This window comes from Neofelis nebulosa, chromosome 2 (genome assembly GCF_028018385.1).
Source record: "Neofelis nebulosa isolate mNeoNeb1 chromosome 2, mNeoNeb1.pri, whole genome shotgun sequence".
Lineage (NCBI taxonomy): Eukaryota > Metazoa > Chordata > Mammalia > Carnivora > Felidae > Neofelis > Neofelis nebulosa.
Window position 1 is genome coordinate 61,845,987 of NC_080783.1, and position 16,029 is coordinate 61,862,015.

Genomic DNA, 16,029 nt, shown 5'->3' on the forward strand with positions numbered 1-16,029 from the left:
TAGTGCATGTGAGGGAGATGAACTTGGAGAGGTAAGCCAGAACCAAGTTATATCAGGCATAAGGAATTTTGGATTTTAATCAAAGCCAAAGGAGGCTTTGAAGGAGAGTGACATGATCTAATTTGTGATATAATAAGATCTTTATGGCTATAGTGTGGAAAATGTACTGTGAGGAGATAAGAATGCAAGTGAACAGGCTGTTCACTTGGTCCAGGTAAGCGATGGCAGTGTTTGGACTGGCGTGGTAGCAGGAGAAATGGAAAAAAGTGAACAGATTCAGGATATAGCTTGGAAGTAGAGTTGATAAGACTCCTAATGTAGTGGATATTAACAGTGAAGAAAATAAAAGATTCAAGTGAAATCATAATAAAGCAGAACCACAATAACCCTCTCCAAACTCCCCAGAACAAATGGAAAACAGGGAACTACGTATGATGCGGTGTCTATGAAACAATACCTAGATTTTATTAAATGTACATATCAGCTTTTTACACACTGATGCTAAAGAATGTTAGGTTCTGTTCTGTGGTTAGGAATGTGGGAAGAAGGAAGTAAAATCAGGTCCCAGAAGGGGCAGGGGTCAGAGCATGTGGGACCATGATAGTGTGATGGAAAAATCACTAGTGATAGGCTAACGTTCCCTTTAACAACAAGAGTGAAATAGGCCAGTTAGCAGGTAGCTGGTGTATTTTAGGTGAGAATCACTTTTGGAAATTTATTTTGAAATTACTGAGGCTTTTGACCACAAGTTTGGTTCTCATGTTTCCTTTTCACTGTATATTTTCACATTTTGTTTAAACATGAAGTACATTCATGCATATACAAAATCCAGAAAGATTAGGTTTAAAGATTGATAGTAATGATTATAAACTATTCTTATTTTAAAATTATTTTATTTAAAGAACATGTATAGATAACATAGCATAATGTATAAAAAATATAAAATGAATGCACATGTATTTATCATCAACTTAAAAAAAACAAACCCAGAAGAGGGGTGCCTGGGTGGCTCCATCAGTAAAGCGTCTGACTCTTGACCTCAGCTCAGATCTCCATCTCACGGTCATGATTTATACCCTGACGTGGAGCCTACTTCAAAAACAAAACAAAACTTTAGAGCATTACCTGCAACTTTGACATCTCCTAGGTGCCTCTCCTGGTTCCCAGATCCCTCTTTCCTCTTTATATAAATAAAATATTGTTAACTTATAAGTGTTTTTGAACATATATAAATTGAATCATACAATATATGTGTACTCTTCTACAATTTGTCTATTTTTTCTTTTCTTTTTTTTTTTTTTTTTGAAGATTTTATTTCTCAAATGCCTGGGTTGCTCAGTCTGTTAAGCGTCCGACTCTTGATTTCAGCTCAGGTCATGGTCTTATGGTTGTGAGATTGAGCCCACGTCAGGCTCCACACTGGGTATGGAACCTGCTTAAGATTCCTTCTCTCTCTCTCTCTCTCTCTCTCTCTGTCTCTGTCTCTTTCCCTCCCTCCTTCCCTCCCTCTGCCACTCCCCACGCCCTGCACCTGCATTCTGTCAAAAAAAAAAGTTCCCTTTAAAAAATTTTTTTATTTCTAAGTAATGTCTACACCCATCCTGAGGCTCGAACTCACAATCCCAAGATCAAGAGCCGCACGTGCCCTACCAACTGAGCCAGCGAGGCACCCCACTTATTTTTTCTTCAACATTATACTTGACAAAGTACCTATAGTTCATTTCATTTATTTTTACTGCTATATAGTATTTAATTGTATGAATTTACTACAATTTATCCATCTTCTACTGACTGGGCTTTTGTTTCTTTCAAGTTTTTTATTCCTAGAAAAGTACTGTTACAGACATCCCTTAACCTGTCTCCTGGTATACATGTTAAAGAATGTATTTCTTTTCTCTTGCTGTGTAGCAAAGTACCACAAACTTGACAGCTTAAATGAACACCCATTTATTATTCCTAATTTTTGTTCCTACATGAAAAATCAGTTGTCCCAGAACTATTTTTTTGAAGGTTCCCTCAAACCTCAAACAAATTGGGTGTTGAATTTAATCTGTTGAATTTAGCACTGTTGATCTGCAGTGCTAACTTCATTGTATATCAAGTTTACATTTATAATTAGGTCTGTTTCTAGTCTGTGTTTTCTGTTCCATTGTTGTATTTCTATTACTGGGCTAATACCTGACCACTTTTATAGTAAGGCCTGAGAGCTGGTAGGACAAATCCTCTACCTTATTCCTTTTTCTCAGGAGTATCTTATTTCTTTTTTGCCTTTTGCATTTTCAAATACCTTTTTAAATCTGCTTCAGTTCCACAAAAAAACCTTATTGGAATTTTGATTGGAATAGCATTAAATCTGTGTATCAACTTGAAGAGAACTAACATCTTTACCATATCAAATTATCCTACTTATGAAGACCATATGTCTCTCCATTTATTTAGATCTGTAGTGTCTTTCAATGAAGTTTTATAATTTTTTTCATAAGGGATTTGCATATTTTAAACTTCCTAAGTACATTATATTTTTGGTCAGTGTTATAAATGGTAAATTTTTAAATTAGATTTTCTAACTATATTTTTGCTAGCATATAAAAATGCAAATTTTCTTTTTGTATATTGGTCTTTTATTTAGCAACCTTGACAAACTTTATCTTTAGCAATAATAATTGTCATTTGTAAAAAAAAAAGTCATTTGTAAGATTTGGGGGATTTTTCTATGTAGATAATCATGTCCTCAGGAAACTGTGACAGCTTTATTACTTCCTTCTCAACTCTTACCATTTATTACTCTTTCTTTTCTTACTGTGCTGGCCAGGACTTCTAATACAATGAATAAAACTGGTGAAGGTGGCCATTCTTGTTTTATTCATGTTTATAAACAGAATATTTCTAATAGTTCACCATTAGGATAACATTGTAAGTTTTTGATAGCTACTCTTAATCAGATTAATGAAATTCTCTTCCATTCCATATTTGCTAAAAGTCTTATTTGATTTTTTTAAAAAAATATTTATTTTGAGAGATAGACAGCATGCATGAGTTGGGCGAAGGGGCAGAAGGGGAGTAGGGGAGAGAGAGAGAGAGAGGGAGAGTATCATAAGCAGGCTCCACACTCAGCTCAGAGCCCTACTCAGGGCTTGATCCTACAACTATGAGATCAAGACTTGAACTGAAATCAAGAGTCCGACACTTAATCTAATGAGCCACTCAGGCACCCTTTGTTTATTTGATTTTTAATCATGAATGGGTGTTGAATTTAATCAACTACTTTATATCTGCTGACATAATCATATAATTTTTTCCCTTTAATCTGATAATGTCAGATGCTCAACCGACTGAGCCACCCATTAAAAAAGGCGCCCCCCAAGGGGCGCCTGGGTGGCGCAGTCGGTTAAGCGTCCGACTTCAGCCAGGTCACGATCTCGCGGTCCGTGAGTTCGAGCCCCGCGTCAGGCTCTGGGCCGATGGCTCGGAGCCTGGAGCCTGTTTCCGATTCTGTGTCTCCCTCTCTCTCTGCCCCTCCCCCATTCATGCTCTGTCTCTCTCTGTCCCAAAAATAAATAAAAAAACGTTGAAAAAAAAAATTTAAAAAAAAAAATAAAAAAAAAAAAATAAAAAAAAGGCGCCCCTTTTTTAATGTTTTTATTCAGCCTTTGGGAGTATTTTATAACAGAAAGGTTTTTGGGGTGTCAGTTCACCAAATTACCAGAACTACAATTCCACTTTATTTTTTGTAACGTTTATGTATTTATTTTTGAGAGAGACAGTGCACACACCATGAGAGTGGAGCAGGAACAGAGAGGGAAATAGAGGAACTGAAGCGGGCTCTGCACTAACAGCAGAGAGCCTGACGTGGGGCTTGACCTCATGATCCTTGAGCCGAAGTCAGTCACTTAACCAACTGAACCACCCAGGCACCCCTACAATTCCACTTTAGTATTTTTAGTGTAAAGACTTCTGTTAATGTAAGATATGATCACTTACCATCACTTCTGTCTTCTTGTCTCAACAAGGAAGCCGTGTTATGTAGTAGAAAGAGCATCATACCAGGAGTCAAGAGGCACAAGTTGTAGTTCCAGCACCACCACTTAGTGGGATCTTAACCAAGCCACGTATTCTCTCTGAGTTTGATTCAATCACCTGCTAAGAGGAAATACTCAGGATTGAAGTGAGAATTACATGAGTTTATAAATGTCAACTCGTTGTTGTAAGGGGAAAGGATGAGAACCAATAATGTCTAGTACATTCTCTGTTAGGAAAATGTAACCAAAACAGGTAGTTTAAGGAGAGAAGAGGGTTGATTTGGTAGCACAGAGGATCTTTTTTGTGTGGTGAAACGTATTTCATGGTTTTGAAATGGTGGATACATGACACTGTGCATTTGTTAAAACCCACAGAGCTCTACAGCACAAAGAGTAAACCTTGACACATGCAAATTTTAAAAATAAATAAGGGGAAATGGGATTCAGGATGGAGGGCAGACTGATAAAAGAATCTAATTGTATTATAAATGTATTTAATAACCTCACTGAAAGGAGCCAAGTAACTTGAAAATGAGACTAAAACTAAAGGCGGTAGGAACTGTTCATAAGCACTGTACTCTAATTGATAAAGTATGAACTCTAGTTTAGCTTGCTATAGATAATGGTAGATACATGTAGAAGCATTTATAAAAACGTGTTTATACAAGGTTTAGTATTCCCACATATATTTCCTTGTTTTGTCAATTGAGAGGGCCTAGAAGCAATCTTGTAGCAAGGAGCACACCCAGTACCTGGTCCATTCCCCAATAAAAGAAACAGACACTCTTTGGAGAAGTAGCTGATTCTAGGATTGGGTTAACGAATATACAACATGAGCCTGCAGTATCTTGTAGTGCCAGAAAATAAGGCAAGTGCTCCAAAACAAAAACACAATGATGAGAGTATGTCAAAAGAACATAGGAGCCAACTATAGAAAGAAACTGTAGAAGAAAGAACTCTTAATAGCCAAAACAGGAACAGTTGGAGCAATAAATAACATAGTATTGGGTTATAACCCACAGTGTAAAAGAAATGTCTTTGAATCCATACTGATAGAAACAAGTGATTGAGTAAATAAATGGGGGAGAAGAGACAAATCTCCCATGTAAAAGAATTCCAAATAATTTATGTAGCTATTCTGCCCTTAAAGAAGTGGAGCATAACTCGCTACTCCCTAAGTGTGGGCTGCACATAGTGACTTCCTTCTAAAGAATACAGTATGGAGGGACCACTGGGTGGCTTGTCGGTTAAGCGACCGACTTCAGCTCAGGTCATGATCTCACAGCTCTTGAGTTCGAGCCTCGCTTCAGGCTCTGTGCTGACAGCTTAGAGCCTGGAGCCTGCTTTGGATTCTGTGTCTCCCTCTGTCTGCCCCTTTCCAGCTTATGCTCTGTCTCTTCCTCTCAAAAATAAATACTGAAAAAAAAAAAAGTTAAAGAATGCAGTATGGAAAGGAGGAAGGGAATAAGTTTACAGTGGAGAAACTTGTCAATCACTGCCTCAGCCAGGTGATCAAGGTTAACGTTAACCCTGATAAGTCATATTCATATCATGAATACCCTTGATACGATGTGATAAGAATGGCACTTTACTTCTGTAGTTTTTTTCCCCTAAAACCCAAACCCCCAGTCTAATCATGAGGAAAACATCTCATGAATATTGAGGGACATTCTACAAGATACCTGATCAGTATTCCTCAAAATTGTCAAGGTCTTCAAAAACAAAGAAAGTCTGAGAAACTATTAGAGCCAAAGTGGAGCCTAAGGAGACCTGATCACGAAATATAACATGATGCCCTAGATGGAATTCTATGAGAGAAAAATACATCGAATGAAGATAAAGGGAATTTGAATAAAGTATGGGCTTAGGTTTATAGTAATGTATTAGTATTGGCTTATTAATTGTAACAAGTTACCATGCTAGCGTAAGATTTTAGTAATATAGGAAACTAGGTTAGAATATGGGAGCTTTCTGTACTATCTGCAACTTTTCTGTAAATCTTAGACTATTCCAAAATTAAAAGTTTACTTTTGAAATGCAATAGGCATGTGCACACAAGTGGGGGAGGGGCAGAGAGAGAGAGAGAGAGAGAGAGAGAGAGAGAGAGAGAGAGAGAGGCAGAGAATCCCAAGCAGGCTCCTCACTGCCAGCACAGTGCATGACACGGAGCTCAATCTCACAGACCATGAGAGCATGGCCCGAGCCAAAATCAAGAGTTGGATGCTTAACCAACTGAGCCACCTAGGTACCCCTATTGCATTTTAAAAGTAAACTTAAGATGAACTCAGTTACCAGACTGCCTGCGTGTAGATCTCAGCCTCAAAACGTACTAGCTTTACCAACCAGGGTATCTCACTTAACTAGAATTACTTTAACTTGTCTATGCCTCACTTATTTATCTGTTTGGGAGGACTAAATGAGTAACATAGTAAAGCATTTAAAGTAATGCCTGGCACATAGCAAGTGCTATATAATGTTTGATTCTGTTTATCATTACTACTTTGTTTGGATTTTTCGTTTTGGGGATCTATGTGTTTATAGCTGAATTACACTGAATCTTCTTCAGCATGCTGAAGTGTCCAACAAAACAGTATCCATAATGCTTTTTTCATAAGGGAGAAATTATTAAGATTGTAAATATTCAAGAGAAAGGACCAGAACTTGAGGATTCCCACCCCGTTTCAAGCCAAATAAATAGAATTGACCAAGTGAATGCAGAAGGTACAAAGCCTGGTAGGATATACCCTTTATGGGCATAGACATGCCACATATAGAAATTCCGAAGTTAATGTTATTTGGTTTTCAGTAGATTTCTTATTAAAATGTCCACTCCCCTTGTTAAACTGGTATTTGGTTACGCATGGGTGGCTCAGTTGGTTTAGCATATGGCTTTTGATTTCAGCTCAGGTCATGATCTCATGATTCGTGAGATCAAGCCCCACATCAGGCTCTGCTGATATCAAGGAGCCTGCTTGGGATTCTCTCTCTTCCTCTCTCTCTGCCCCTCCTCCACTCATTCTTTCTCTCTCTCTCTCTTTCTTTCTCTCTCTCAAAAAAAAAACAAAAACAAAAAACTCATGTTATTTTAGCACAAAGCACTGCCTACAGTACAAATCCCCAGATTTAGAGTTCAGCATCTGAAGTTTTGGTGACTTTTGAAACAAAATGGAATGTATTATAAAAACATTGGTTTTAGGCTTTTTACTCCTCTGCCTGAAATACATACCAGCTCTATCGAAAACTCCTTATAGATCAGCAGCTTAGGTGTAATAGTGTACTGAATAGACCATAGCATTTGGAGTCAGGAAGCCTGCTTGGGGTATGGAGTCTGATAGCTGTGTGAATGAGGCAACACATGTAACCTCTTTGAGCCTCGTCTCCCACATCTGTGAAATGGTGATAAAGATGCTTGTCCTGCCTCTTTCCCTTACTTATTGTATTATTGTAAGGATGAGTTGTAAAAGTGAATGTGAGAGCTTTTTGTAAATTATAAAACCTATGCAGATATTATTGTTATAGTAATTCTCAGGTTTTCGACCAGAGTAAAACTCTAATGAAGCCTTATAGTCAGATTAGGTGTTGCATGCCTTTACTTATTTAATTATATAATAAGATGAAATCATTTGAATTTAACATGCTTTTTTTTTTTTTTAATTTTTTTTTCAACATTTTTTATTTATTTTTGGGACAGAGAGAGACAGAGCATGAACGGGGGAGGGGCAGAGAGAGAGGGAGACACAGAATCGGAAACAGGCTCCAGGCTCCGAGCCATCAGCCCAGAGCCTGACGCGGGGCTCGAACTCACGGACCGCGAGATCGTGACCTGGCTGAAGTCGGACGCTTAACCGACTGCGCCACCCAGGCGCCCCAAATTTAACATGCTTTTTATGGTATGTTTTCTCACAGTACTTTAGTTTTTATGATGTTTCTCTTTGGTGTAACAAAGGAAGACATTGTTTTCATCTGTAATCGTTTCCTTCAGGTGGCAGTTTGAGGAAATGGTTTCCAAGCTCTTCGCTGAAATTAGCTATATAGAGAACACAAAAGTGTATCCCTGTGATTTGTGAAATTGTCTCTGTAGGACACAGACCCTCTTGTCCTGGAGTGGAGCTGGCCAGCAGAGGGTGCACAAGCTTTCCCAGGAGCTGGCTTCAAAGGCTAGGCTGGGCAGACCTGATTGGTGCCATCTGTGTTTGCTGTCTGATGATTAAGAAGTTCTATAAATGAAAATGTTCTGGCACACCAAAAACACAGTTACCAAATGGAAAGAGAGAGCAGTCTTAATGTCACTTAGCAATGTGGCAAGTACCTGCCGTAGTTGGTGAGTAGGAAGTTTCTAATAATTGGAGTTTGGTCTTCTAGCATGGGTTATTTGTTTTCCACCTCCTCCTGCTACTCTTTGCCTTTTCCAATAATTTCTTTCTCTTTCTGGATTCTTTGCCCTTACCGTCTGAGCATCTGCAGTTGTTGGCCTTATGTGGTCTAACAAATTGAAGTCTTTTAAAAGTGATCTTTCGGGGCGCCTGGGTGGCTCAGTCAGTTAAGCGTCCGACTTTAGCTCAGGTCATGATCTCGCGGTCCGTGAGTTCGAGCCCCGCGTCGGGCTCTGGGCTGACAGCTCAGAGCCTGGAGCCTGCTTCCAATTCTGTGTCTCCCTCTCTCTCTGCCCCTCCCCCGTTCATGCTCTGTCTCTGTCTCAAAAATAAATAAACGTTAAAAATTAAAACAAAACAAAACAAAACAAAACCCAAACTGATCTTTCTCTGAACTTCTATGGCCCTAGGGTAAATGGGTCCTGGATCCAACTGTCTACAGCACCCTGTCTGGGTCCCCTTACCAAGGCTCTCACAGGTTCCATGGCATCTTTTCCTTCATGTAAATGGGTGACTGTTAGAAAAAAGACTTTGAGACTTTTCAAGTGTTACTATTACTACTACCCATACCATCTTTTTTTCCTTCCTTCCCAAGCACGGATCCTCTACCTGTGGATATTGTGTAGAGTTTATATACATAACGATTGTAAAAATATTTTCATAAGTTTCCTGAATATAAAGGTTATTTGAGTTTACTTAAAAAGAAAAAGAACATTTGAGATGTGTGAAGAAGAAAATAGAAGGAACTCCTTGAGCGTTTCAATCAGAGAAAACTAAATTCTTCCAGACTTTTCCTATACATATGTATATTTGTTATTATATATATTAATTTTTAAAAATGAGATCTTACTAAAGGTACGATTTTGTACCCTATTTTTTCCCCCACCTAAAAAAATCATGAACTTCTTTCCATATCAGTAAATTTAGGTTTATAAGCAATATTTTTGCAGGCTCCACACAGTCAGCACAGAGCCCGATGCAGGGCTCTATCTCATAAGCCATGAGATCATGACGTGAGCTGAAATCAAGAGCCAGATGCTCAACCCACTGAGCCACCCAGGAGTCCCTAAGTAACATTTTTAAGTAGCTACATGATTTTCCCTTACATGGATATACAGTAATTCAGTCAGTTTTCTGAAGATGACTATTTAGATGGTGTACAGTTTTTCAGGATAATGTACAACAGTGCTGTGACAAATGCTTAATATATTCTTCTGGTTACATTCTTAGGATATAATTCTAGAAATTGAATTTTCCATCAAATTTATTCTTCAAGAATTTTCATATGGGGGCGCCTGGGTGGCTCAGTCGGTTAAATGTTTGACTTCGGCTCAGGTCATGGTCTTGTGATTCGTGGGTTCAGGCCCCACATCGGGCTCCATGCTGACAGTGCAGAGTCTGCTTCAGGTTCTGTGTCTCCCTTTCTTTATGCCCTTCCCCGCTTCTGCTTGCTTCTTCTTTCCCTCTTTCTCTCTTCCTCTCTCAAAAATAAATAAACATTAAAAAATTTAGACAAAAAAGAATTTTCATTTGTATTGACAGAGTTTCCTCAGAAAAGGTTTCTCAATGCAGTCTCCCCTGACAGTGTGTGAGTATGCTTGTTTTTCTATACCACTGATCACAACATTTCACTTTGCCAAAACAATAAGTCAAATACTTAATTAAGCCATCATGCTCTTTTTAAAATTTTTTTAATGTTTTTATTTATTTTTGAAGGAGAGAGAGAGACAGAGCATGAGCAGGGGAGGAACAGAGACAGAGGGAGACACAGAATCAGAAGCAGGCTCCATCCGGGCTCTAAGCGGTCAGCACAGAGCCCAATGCGGGGCTCGAACTCATGAACTGTGAGATCATGACCTGAGCCGAAGTCAGACGCTTAACTGACTGAGCCACCCAGGTGCCCCCATCATGTTCTTTTTTAAAAAAAAGTAGTGGTCCTGCCATTCTCCTGGTCACCCCAGAAAATTAAGCCAAAAGGCAGCAGTTCTCCAACTGTTTGGTCTCAGGACTCCTTGACACTGAAAAATTATACCCCCAAGAGCTTTTATTTATATGGATCATAGCTGTCAATGTTTACTATGTTAGAAATTAAACCGAAGAAAAATGCAAATATTTATTAAGTCATTTAAAATAACAGTAATAAACCCACTACATATTAGCATGAATACCATTTTTATTAAAAATATTTTCCAAAAGAAACAAATTAATGAGAAGAATGGCATAGCTTTACATTTTTGCAAATCTCCTTAATATCTGGCCTCTAAGAGAAGATGACCAGATTCTTTTTTTTTTAAGTATACTTAACACATAGTGTTATATTAGTTTCAGATGTACAACATATTGATTTAACAATATGTACATTACTCAGTGCTCACTGTGATAAGTCACTGTCTGTCACCATGTGATGTTATTATGATAGTATTGGCTATATTTCTTACACTGTACTTTTTGTCTCTGCAACTTATTTTAAGACTGAAAGTTTGTACCTCTTAATCCTCTCACCTGTTACACTGGATTCTTATGTTTGCTTCTGTATTGAGTCTGTGGTGATTTGTTGTTCTCTTTTAGATATGTGAAGAAAAGCTGATCTCACAGAGAAATGTGAGTAGTTAGAAAGAGGAGGAGTACTTTAATAGTCTCTTAGGATGAATGTGAATACTCTTCTTTAATATTATACCAAATTCCAATAAGTGGTAGTTTCTTTTTTTTTTTCTTTAAAAAAAATTTTTTTTAACGTTTATTTATTTTTGAGACAGAGAGAGACAGAGCATGAACGGGGGAGGGTCAGAGAAAGAGGGAGACACAGAATCTGAAACGGGCTCCAGGCTCTGAGCTGTTAACACAGAGCCCGACGCGGGGCTCGAACTCACGGACCGCAAGATCGTGACCTGAGCCGAAGTCGGCCGCTTAACCAACTGAGCCACCCAGGCGCCCCAGTGGTAGTTTCTTAAAGGTGAATTGCAATATAATACTTGAAACCATATCAGTGTACTTCTCTTACTCTGTTACATTAAAATCCATTGATCGTCTTGCACTTTGAATGGATCTTTTACCCACGTATGATTTTGTGATACCGTATGTGTCGTCTGGAAAATATTGGTTCACTGAGTTGTGCATGTCTTCCAAACGTTGACACATTTTATTATACCATGTCAAAAATACCTTATTCTCCTCAGAATAGTGTTGAAGTGTCAGAAAGCTGTTAAGCTAAGCATGGTGGACACAAGTTTTCTAGAATTCTAACTTTTTGCTTAAAAGCTTAAATTTTATTAATGGCGACAAATGGTGTCAGTTGTTTTCCTGCCAGGCTTACTTTGTTTTTGAGAAAATGCCAAAGTACAAATGGTGTTCCATGAAAACAATTGTTTCGCTTCATCAAGGATACGCCGAAGTGAAAGACTTCTTTTTTTTTCTCCTGTCGATGCATGGTTGGTGAAGAAAATAGTCACCTGCAGTACAGTTTGGTGCCACTGCCTTGATTCAGACTAAGGTGCCAGCAGTTTTATCCACCATTGCCTGTGCATCATCAGTGCACCTGTCACAACTGTAAAAAAAAGACAAATAATATGTTGATATTATTAGGAAAAGAATTTTGACCTTTTGTGGACCCCCTTAAAGTGTTTTGGGCCCCTAGGAATCCCTGGACCACACTCTGAGAACCTCTAGTCCAAGGTAATCATAGGAACCCATTCTCTTCAGAGACCGATTTAGAGATAGTTTGTGACTCTCAATTCTGGCCAGAGAAATCCGAGAGCAAGCCTGTTGAGGAGCTTGTGAGATAATTTCTCCATCCCTAAAAAAAGACGTAAGAAAGAAATAGTCCTTTTCTTCCTCTGGATGTTGCTGTGTCAGTGTGATGCCTGCTGCAGCAGCCATGTCATAACTGGCAAAGGGAAAGAGCCTTAGGGTGAAGGTGATGCTCAAAGAGCAGGATGGAGAAATGGCAAGAACGTGGGTCCTTGATGACATCCTTGAACTAAAGATGAAACCACACCTAGAACTGGCCCAACCTCTGGACTTCCAGTCATGAGAGATATTTTTCTCTCATTATTTAAGCCAAGATCTTCTGTTACTTGCCGTTGAAAGCACCCCCCAAAGACATTTTTCGTTAGTGTGATGAATATTTTTAAGTGTTTGGTGGCCATTTGCATTTTTTTGGTGAATGTTTGTTGATGGCATTAGCACATTTTCTACTGAGGTCATTTCTAAGTATTTTCTAAGTGTTCCTTATAGATCAATAGTACATTGTAGTGTTTTGCAGTATCTCCACTGGAGTCTTTTGTAGCATATCTTCCCATAAGTTTTTATAAACAATGTATTAGTCTTTTTCTTTCATTTTTAACTTTTTAGCTTTGGCGTCATGTTCAAAAGAGTCTTTTCTACCCTACTTTTTAGTAAGCATATATATTTTTTAGGCCTATTAAGGAGTATTTTTTACATTACCTGGAATTTATTTTGGTGTTAGATATAGCATTGGCATATAAATTTATTATTTCCAAATACGTAGGCCATTTTCTTTTTCTTTTTTTAAAGATTTTATTGATTTATTTATATTTTATTTATTTATTTTTTAGTAGGCTGTACGCTCAACATGGGGCTTGAATTCACGATCCCGAGACCAAGAGTTGCATGCTTTACTGACTGAGCCAGCCAGGCACCTCCCCTAAAGATTTTATTTTTTTAAGTAATCTCGATACCCAACATGGGGTTTGAACCTACAATCACGAGATCAAGAGTCCCATGCTTCACCGACTGAGCCAGCCAGGCACCCCTTCCTTTCTCTCTCTCTCTCTCTCTTCCTTTCTTCTTCCTTTCTTTCTTTCTTTCTTTCTTTCTTTCTTTCTTTCTTTCTTTCTTTCTTTCTTTCCTTCCTTCCTTCCTTCCTTCCTTCCTTCCTTCCTTCCTTCCTTCCTTCCTTCCTTCCTTCCTTCTACACCCAAGTTGGGGCTTGGACCCACCACACCCAAGATCCAGAGTCACAGGTTGCACCAGCTGAGCCAGCCAGGCTCCCTGGTAGCCCATGTTCTTCAAACACTTTTTTGAATAGTCCAACCATAACCTACTGATTTGAAATACTAGCTTTATTACAAATAGAATTCTTACATGCATTTTGACTAGTTTCTGGATTATCTATTCTTTTTCAGTGCTTTGACTATGTATCCTAGCACTAGAGACATGGCTAAGTATACACATACTTGATGTATAGTGTACTCTAATGTCTGGAAAAATGAGTACTTCCCTACCCCCTTTTCCCCGATGCCACCGCAACTAGCATCACTATTTCCCTTCCAGTATTTTCCTGGCACTTTCTGCATGTGTCTTCTTCCAGATAAACTTTTAAATTATTTGTTTAAGCTTCTCAAAAACATTTTTGGAATTTTGAATGAATTTCTTTAATTTTATGGATGATTTTGGTGAGAATTTACATTTTTACAATATTAATCTTCAGCTTCAGAAACCCATGTACCGTCTTCCTGTTTATTAAAATTATCTTCCATGCCCCTCTGTAGAGTTGTATAGCTTTCTTCATATCAGTTCTATACATTTCTGGCTAAGTTTATTCCTGCGTATTTCATATTATGTTTGTTATAATCATAAGAGGAACCTTATCCCCTGTATATTTTCTATTTTGCTATTGATGTTAAAAAAAACATTCAGCTTATATTTCCAGATAGTTTTGGCTTCTTAAAAAAGAATAAGCGCACAGGATACTATCATTTGTGTCAGTACAGTATATACTGTGTGAACTTGATTTATGAGGTATGACTGTTTAAGGCTGTTTAAGGAAACAGAACATACCAGAAGCTAGATCTCAATGAATATGATCTTTCTAAGCTGGTTATGTTATAGCAACAAGAACAACAACTTACTGTAAAAAAAAATTAAGGGTATTATCCTCAAGCAAAAAGTTTGCCACCACTGAGGATATGAAAAAGAATTAATAGGCCTGCTATGAGGACATTATCTGAAAATAAAATTTCAAAGATGTTTATTATTGGAATAAATGGTAATCTCTCAAAGTGACTTACTCGAAGGGTCAACACTTATTTTGATGTCCACATCTAGTTTTTAGTTAAACAACATCACTTTTAGACACACCTTATGTTATCAGGTGGCAAAAAAATGGCTGACAAGTTTTATGTGTTTTGTTGTTGTTTTAAAAGAATCATATTGTTTTTGTATTAAATAAGATTCATGTTGCCCCAGGCATTATGGATTGGTAGTGTTTCAGCTGTTGGGAAAATGAAATTTGCCAGTTTTCTAAGATCATTTAAAATAAACAAATTTCTTTTCATCCACATTATGGATTTAAAAAGCATGTGTGGGCTAGTCTTGTATCTTAATCACCATTTAAAATGTTTCTATAGAACATAGGGTTCTAGGGCGCATGGGTTGCTCAGGTCAGGGGCTTAGGTCAGGATCTCACGATTGGTAGGATCGAGCTCCAGGTCAGGCTTGTGCTGATAGCATGGAGCCTGCTTGGGATTCTGTCTGTCTGTCTGTCTCTCTTTCTCTCTCTCTCTCTCCTCCCCCCACCCTGTCCCCTGTGCCCACATGTACATGTGCTGTCTCTCTCTCGCTCTCAAAATAAACTTAAAAAAAAAAAAAAAGAAAATGTAGTTCTGAGCTTTTAACAGCTGACTTACAGATAATATTAGAAATAAGACCTTTTATAGATTGAAGATCACAAAGGTTTCTCTACATGATGTGATCGAGGTTAAATATATAATTCTTTCTTGGGACTCCTGGCTGGCTCATTCAGTAGAGCATGTGACTTTGATCTTGGGGTTGTGAGTTCAACCCCATGTTAGGTGTAGAGATTACTTAAAAATAAGTCTTTAAAAATATTTTATATATACATATATAACATTATGTATGTATGTATGCATCTATCTATACATATATATATATAATGTTCTTAAGCAACTTGCTATGGCATTATTATTCATGGGCTTTAAAAAATAATTCCTAAATTTATTGATTTTTTTTAGTTTATATAATTTCTTGGAATAAGGTTTATTGTATGTTTCGGTAAAGAGTGTTTGTATCCTTTATTTCTTTGGGTGAGGAGTCTGGCTCCAAGTCAGAATCCTATGTGTGATGTTTCAGGCCTGACCATAGGCAATTACAAGATTTTCCTGGAAGGCCTCATGGGAAGAGCTACCATTCCCACACAAGAATTGGGGTACAGCCAGTGCATTGCAGTTTTCTGGAGTGATTGCAGTCAAGGCTCCCCTGGGCAGTCATGCTCAATAATGAGGACTGCTGCTGAGATACTTTCTCCACTTTGGTGGCTCAGTACTATTCCCCTCTTAGCTCTTCTTCCCCCAGCCCCACTCCCCTTTGCCCATGGATCCATAAAAAGGCAGGAGACAATTTCCCCCATCTGTGCTGCATCTACGTGATCCTTACCGAGTGCCATTCCGCAGGGAAAAATGGAATGCTGGAGAGCTGGTGCCTCTCGTTGCCTCTTGCTTACACCGTTGCAGTAAGCAAAAGGCTCGACTGTTAATTTCAGTTTGGCTGGTTGTCCTAATTTACCATTTCAGTACCTGATTGCTCAACAGTAGGAGGTGGGAATGGTGTTCCTAATAATTTACTAATTTTTCATCTGATAGATTTTTCCTTTTCAAACT

At 38.2% G+C, this 16,029-nt stretch overlaps 1 protein-coding gene across 7 annotated transcripts in view; it reads left to right on the plus strand.

Annotated features, from left to right (window-relative positions):
• The window catches only part of METTL8 (methyltransferase 8, tRNA N3-cytidine), a 98,263-nt gene that overhangs the window by 3,737 nt on the left and 78,497 nt on the right, over positions 1-16,029 (plus strand). For 4 of the 7 annotated variants that reach the window (XR_009257280.1, XM_058714262.1, XM_058714254.1 and 1 more), the window contains exon 2: positions 15,823-15,881. The exons of 2 other annotated variants lie outside the window; for them this stretch is intronic. Coding sequence is in view for 3 of the 5 variants with exons in the window: in XM_058714262.1 (XP_058570245.1) it covers positions 15,834-15,881 (48 nt within the window). In the remaining 2 variants the exon portion in view is untranslated. Of the gene's footprint in view, positions 1-8,111; positions 8,341-15,822; positions 15,882-16,029 lie in introns of those variants that run through there. One more of the 7 variants, XM_058714247.1, reaches the window with a different exon arrangement.